The sequence below is a fragment of the Oncorhynchus masou genome, chromosome 32, assembly GCF_036934945.1.
Source record: "Oncorhynchus masou masou isolate Uvic2021 chromosome 32, UVic_Omas_1.1, whole genome shotgun sequence".
NCBI classification, from domain to species: domain Eukaryota; kingdom Metazoa; phylum Chordata; class Actinopteri; order Salmoniformes; family Salmonidae; genus Oncorhynchus; species Oncorhynchus masou.
Window position 1 is genome coordinate 22,022,410 of NC_088243.1, and position 6,831 is coordinate 22,029,240.

Below are 6,831 nucleotides of genomic sequence, written 5' to 3' on the forward strand. Positions count from 1 at the left end.
CTCACCGCTGTCATCATTAAGTGCTTTGAGAGACTAGTCAAGGATCATATCACCTCCACCTTACCAGCCACCCTAGACCCACTTCAGTTTGCATACCGCCCCAACAGGTCAACAGACGATGCAATCGCCATCACACTGCACACTGCCATATCTTATCAGGACAAAAGGAATACCTATGTAAGAATGCTGTTCATTGACTACAGCTCAACATTCAACACCATAGTACCCTCCAAGCTCATCATCAAGCTGGAGGCCCTGGGTCTCAACCCCGCCCTGTGCAAATGTGCCCTGGACTTCCTGATGGGCCGACCCCCAGGTGGTGAAGGTAGGAAACAACATCTCCACTTCGCTGACCCTCAACACTGGGGCCCAACCAGGCTGCATGCTCAGCCCCCTCCTGTACTCTCTGTTCACTCACGACTCTGTGGCCATGCACGCCTCCAACTCAATCATCAAGTTTGCAGACGGCAGAACAGTAGTGGGCTTGATTACCAACAACGATGAGAGCCTACAGGGAGGTGGTGAGGGCACTCGGAGTGTGGTGTCCAGAAAACAGCCTCTCACTCAACGTAAACAAAACAAAACAAAGGGGATGATCGTGGACAACAACAACCACCCGAGCCACTGCCTGTTCACACCGCTACCATCCAGAATTTGAGGTCAGTACAGGTGCATCAAAGCTGGGACCGAGAGACATAAAAGTAGCTTCTATCTCAAGGCCATCAGACTGCTAAACAGAAATCACTAACTCAGAGAGGCTGCTGCCGACATTGAGACCCAATCACTGGCCACTTTAATAAATGGAACACTTGTCACTTTAAACAATGACACTTTAAATAATGCCACTTTAATAATGTTTACATGTCTTACATTACTCATATCACATGTATATACTGTTTTTTTACCATCTATTGCACCTTGCCTATGCCGCTAGGCCAACGCTCATTCTTATAATTAAATGTACATATTCTCATTCACCCCTTTAGATTTGAGTGTATTAGGTAGTTGTTGGGGAACTGTTTGGTTACTTTTTAAATATTACTGCACTGTTGGAACTAGAAGCACAAGCATTTCACTACACCTGCGTTAACATCTGCTAACTATGTGCATGTGACCAATAAAATTGTATTTTATTTGATTTACAGGATGCACAATATCCGTGAGGGAAATTAGTAATCCAGTTTTAAAAGGCAACTCAACCACTTTTCAACCTCATTTTAATTTTCTACACCACATTTTCAAACACTATGAGATCTGCGGTGATGTGGGGAGCAAGAAAATACCCTCCCTCTGGCTAGAAACTCATTACAAGTTTTGAAAATCACAGTTTTTCTTACTTTTAATCCTACCCTGTGATGTTACAGAGAGTGGCGATTTTAGCATATAAATCTTGGTGGGGCAAGCGGTTAAGAGGCTATCCGTAATTTCGATTAAAGACATTAATGAGCGAGCTAGGACAGACATAGTCAATATAACTATTTGTTTAGCACTTTTGAAATGTACAGCGACAGAATTGAGAACATGGGCCGTTCTTACAATGTTCTCCCTGTACACCAAGTCAGAACCGTAGGATAAATAGAAGGGGAATAAGCAGACAATGAAAGCTCTTACAATATTCAATGATTACATTTCTCTAAAACAGGTTATAGGCTACATGTGCACCACCAAGTCAGAACAAAAGGCAAAATTAAGAGGGGTAAATAGACCAAATTATTAGAGGCACATGTATTTTCCCAGTCGGAGCTTGTTTATTTTCCAACTTCCCAGTTGTCTTGAACTCACTGAAGTCAAGTTTTTGCAGTTCCAAGTTAAGTTGTTTTGAGTGTGGCACAAATCATGCCTCATTGACAGTATGGCCAATGTCAATGTAGTTGTTTATAATTTAAACTTGGAAAAGAGCCCATTAATCCCAGATTTGGGACCACACAGCCACTATCACCAATTCCATTCAAACCACTCATTGTTGAACTTGCGATTTCCACCTTGCAGTGTAACGTTTACGTCCAATGGATGATGAGCACCAACACATTTTATCTACAATTTCTCTTCATTATTTTTCTTCATATGACAAGGATTAAAAAGGATTTGCCAGTAGATTGTCGACTTGATTGTTGATTGTCGACATGATTCATGATGATGACTGCTAGGTAAGATTTTGAAAGTATGATGTTGACATATCAGTCCAATCAAAGCTACTGTCGATATAACGGGATTTGATGTAATTTTAACTGTGGCCAATGACCTTGAGCCTTCTTGGACGGGCACTTCTAATGTAACTCTATGGCAGCACCCAAGGGTTACAATTTTCGATGTCTACGCTTACACGGAACCCAAACCGACTGTGTGCGTGCACCATCGTGCGCCATCGTGCATACATTTAATTTGTCCCCCTACACCAAATGCGATCACGACATGCAGGTTAAAATATCAAAACAAATTCTGAACCAATTACATTAATTTGGGAACAGGTCGCAAAGCATGAAACATTTATGGCAATTTAGCTAGTTAGCTTGCACTTGCTAGCTAATTTGTCCTATTTAGCTAGCTTGCTGTTGCTAGCTAATTTTTCCTGGGATATAAACATTGAGTTAATATTGTACCTGAAATACACAAGGTCCTCTACTCAGACAATTAATCCACACATAAAACAGTCAACCAAATCGTTTCTAGTCATCTTTCCTCCTTCCAGGCTTTTTCATCTTTGGACTTATATGGTGATTGGCATCTAAACGTTCATAGTATTACTACACCTACCGGCAACACAGTTCGTCTTTCAATCACCCACATGGGTATAACCAATGAGGAGATTGCACGTGGGTACCTGCTTCTTTAAATCAATGAGATGGGAGAGGCAGGACTTGCAGCGCGATCTGCGTCAGAAATAGAAAGGAGTTCTATTTTAGCCCGTGGCAAACGCAGACTCTCGTTGACGTGCGCGAGCAGTGTGGGTGCAATAATTGAATAACATAGATTTCTAAATTTACTTTGCAACGCTCGCACATGTGGCGCGAGCGGTGTGGTCAGCCTATTAGTCTTGGCAGTGATGTGGTGTCACCATGAGTGAGAGAACACGTAGCTAATCACGGCGCAACGCTCCATATTTTCTGCTGTCTTGCCCCCCCACCACAGAATGCACTGAGCTAGGCTGAAACACCTGTATTTTGGAGATGCCTTACTCAAGAAAACAAAAAATAGACCATGCTTGTATGCGGCTTTATTAACTCAATTAAATATATACAGTGCCTTGCGAAAGTATTCGGCCCCCTTGAACTTTGCGACCTTTTGCCACATTTCAGGCTTCAAACATAAAGATATAAAACTGTATTTTTTTGTGAAGAATCAACAACAAGTGGGACACAATCATGAAGTGGAACGACATTTATTGGATATTTCAAAAATTTTTAACAAATCGAAAACTGAAAAATTGGGCTGTTAGTCTCACAGTTGAAGTGTACCTATGATACAAATTACAAGTAGGAAAACTTGCAAAATCAGCAGTGTATCAAATACGTCAAAGACGTTGGAAATAGATTAGGTGATAAGGCCAACTAGCTCTGCAGAATCTCCCGTTGTGTACAATGGTCTGCCACCGATATGCAGGTCAAAGATAATATCACATTTTTATCACTTTTCTAATCAATAGTACTTGCAGTTCTTCCACTCAAGACAATAATATAAATTCACCACTCAGACAGAAGGATGTGGAAGACATCAGAGATGGAGCTCAACAATGCGTCGAAATACCTGGTGAGTAAAACAGACAGCATGTGTGAGAAAGCAACAAATAAGGTTTTTTGTTATACTGAAAATCATATGTAACAGTTGATTAATTTGCCATACTTCTGTTGCCATATACAGTGGGGAGAACAAGCATTTGACACACTGATGATTTTGCAGGTTTTCCTACTTACAAAGCATGTAGAGGTCTGTAATTTGTATCATAGGTACACTTCAACTGTGAGAGACGGAATCTAAAAAAAAAATCCAGAAAATCACATTGTATGATTTTCAAGTAATTAATTAGCATTTTATTGCATGACATAAGTATTTGATAGATCAGAAAAGCAGAACTTAATATTTGGTACAGAAAACTTTGTTTGTAATTACAGAGATCGTATATTTCCTGTAGACCTTGACCAGGTTTGCACACACTGCAGCAGGGATTTTGGCCCACTTCTCCATACAGACTTTCTCCAGATCCTTCAGGTTTTGGGGCTGTCGCTGGGCAATACGGACTTTCAGCTCCCTCCAAAGATGTTCTATTGGGTTCAGGTCTGAAGACTGGCTAGGCCACTCCAGGACCTTGGGATGCCTCTTACGGATCCACTCCTTAGTTGCCCTGGCTGTGTTTCGGGTCGTTGTCATGCTGGAAGACCCAGCCATGACCCATCTTCAATGCTCTTACTGAGGGAAGGAGGTTGTTGGCCAAGATCTCGCGATACATGGCCCCATCCATCCTCCCCTCAATACGGTGCAGTCGTCCTGTCCCTTTTGCAGAAAAGCATCCCCAAAGAATGATGTTTCCACCTCCTTACTTCACGGTTGGGATGGTGTTCTTGGGGTTGTACTCATCCTTCTTCCTCCAAACACAGCGAGTGGAGTTTAGACCAAAAAGCTCTATTTTTGTTTCATCAGACCACATTACCTTCTCCCATTCCTCCTCTGGATCATCCAGATGGTCATTGGCAACTTCAGACGGGCCTGGACATGTGCTGGCTTGAGCAGGGGGACCTTGTGCGCTGCAGGATTTTAATCCATGACAGCGTAGTGTGTTACTAATGGTTTTCTTTGAGACTGTGGTCCCAGCTCTCTTCAGGTCATTGACCAGGTCCTGCCGTGTAGTTCTGGGCTGATCCCTCACCTTCCTCATGATCATTGATGCCCCAAGAGGTGAGATCTTGCATGGAGCTCCAGACCGAGGGTGATTGATTGCCATCTTGAACTTCTTCCATTTTCTAATAATTGTGCCAACAGTTGTTGCCTTCTCACCAAGCTACTTGCCTATTGTTCTGTAGCCCATCCCAGCCTTGTGCAGGTCTACAATTTTATCCCTGATGTCCTTACACAGCTCTCTGGTCTGGGCCATTGTGGAGAGGTTGGAGTCTGTTTGATTGAGTGTGTGGACAGGTGTCTTTTATTCAGGTAATGAGTTCAAACAGGTGCAGTTAATACAGGTAATGTGTGGAGAACAGGAGGGCTTCTTAAAGAAAAGGACCATGAGAGCCGGAATTCTTACTGGTTGGTAGGTGATCAAATACTTATGTCATGCAATAAAATGCAAATTAATTATTTAAAAATCATAAAATGTGATTTTCTGGATTTCTGTTTTAGATTCCGTCTCTCACAGTTGAAGTGTACCTATGATAAAAATTACAGACCTCTACAAGTAGGAAAACCTGCAAAATCGGCAGTGTATCAAATACTTGTTCTCCCCACTGTACTTCTGATGTGCTGGTTGATTTATCTTATAATGTTTTGTTTGTTTGCCTCATGTATTCATTAGTACAGTGCAGCATCACATCTGATTTGGACAAATATATTAATTTAATTGATGAAAATGCAAGTAGAATCATTTCTGTCCCGTGGTTTTTGATTATCCTGTCTGTTTCTGCTTAAGTTTCAGCACTATTCATTTGTTACATAACTTGTAATATTTACTTGTATTTCCATCTCTTCCCATCCTCAGGTTGTGTGCTATGTGTCTATGCTGCTGGGCCTGACAATGGCCAAAGGGGATGTAGGGGAGAGGGAGAGGTGTGAGGACACACTGACCATTCCTTCAGACTACTACAAGACTCCTTCCGAGGAATCAGAGGGAAATGGGAACATCAACACACGCTCCCTGTCCCCCTGGACCTGGAAGTAAGGTTACAGCAACACATACACTAAAGTATTTAATACTGTACTTAAAGGAATAGTGTTCAGAAATGCTGACCTCGGGAGGAGTTATGCGACTGTCTAAAAATGTTAATTTCAAGCTCTAAGGAAAGCCTGTGAAAACTATCCCTTAAAACTGTATTTAGTAAGTTCTACTGTTTAAATATTTGTTGTTGATTTATTGCCTAAGTGGTTTTCCTCTCTTTCTGTTCCATCTCCAGACCCATTACAGTGAAGAACCGTATTCCTCCGACCATTTGGGAGGCCAAGTGCAGCTCTGTGTACTGTGTCTACCCCGCCAACAGCAGCCAGGCCGTGGGCTACCAACAGAACTCTGTACCTATCTACCAGCAGGTCATGGTGCTCCATATCTCAGCCAATAGGAAGTGCTACAACGTCGCCTTCCTGTCCGTGGCCGTGGGGTGCACCTGTGCCTGGGCAAGAACCTCTTGATGTTGTCTGCAGAACAGTATATCTATGGTCTTTCTTTGTTTGGCTATTAATATAATTCAATCAAAATGTTATTTAATGTATTTTCATTTAAAGCTTCTAAGGAAGTCCAATATTTGTTGATCCCACAAAGCCAGAAGAATTGACTGTGAATAATTGAGTAGAATTCAAGAAAAACATATTTATAAATGTTTTCTACTTGAGCAATAAAAGCATTTTAAAACCCCACTTGTCTTACACTTTTTGAAACATATATATGTTTAGAATGGACTATAATAGTATTGTATTGTGGAATCTACATGGAAAATACACTGGATATTGTTCACGTCTCCATCGCAACCAAAAATCTATGTTGCTTTGAGGGTGGAATTTCAACCACATGATTACAGTATGTCATCATTGTAACCAGTGCTGTGTGTAAGTTTACTAAGCAAACAATCGGGAATTTCAAAAAACATTAATGTTTCTTACAAAAACCAGAGGTAATGTAATCAGTCTTTCCTC

The 6,831-nt window shown here is 41.5% G+C and overlaps 1 protein-coding gene across 1 annotated transcript; it reads left to right on the top strand.

Annotated features, from left to right (window-relative positions):
* The first annotated feature begins 3,636 nt into the window (after positions 1 to 3,636).
* On the top strand, positions 3,637 to 6,555 carry LOC135526935 (interleukin-17A-like). Its single transcript, XM_064955603.1, has 3 exons — positions 3,637 to 3,747; positions 5,687 to 5,862; positions 6,099 to 6,555. Exons 1-3 carry the CDS (start codon positions 3,700 to 3,702, stop codon positions 6,328 to 6,330), a joined length of 456 nt encoding a protein of 151 aa, XP_064811675.1. The 5' UTR covers positions 3,637 to 3,699; the 3' UTR covers positions 6,331 to 6,555.
* The last annotated feature ends 276 nt before the right edge of the window (positions 6,556 to 6,831 follow it).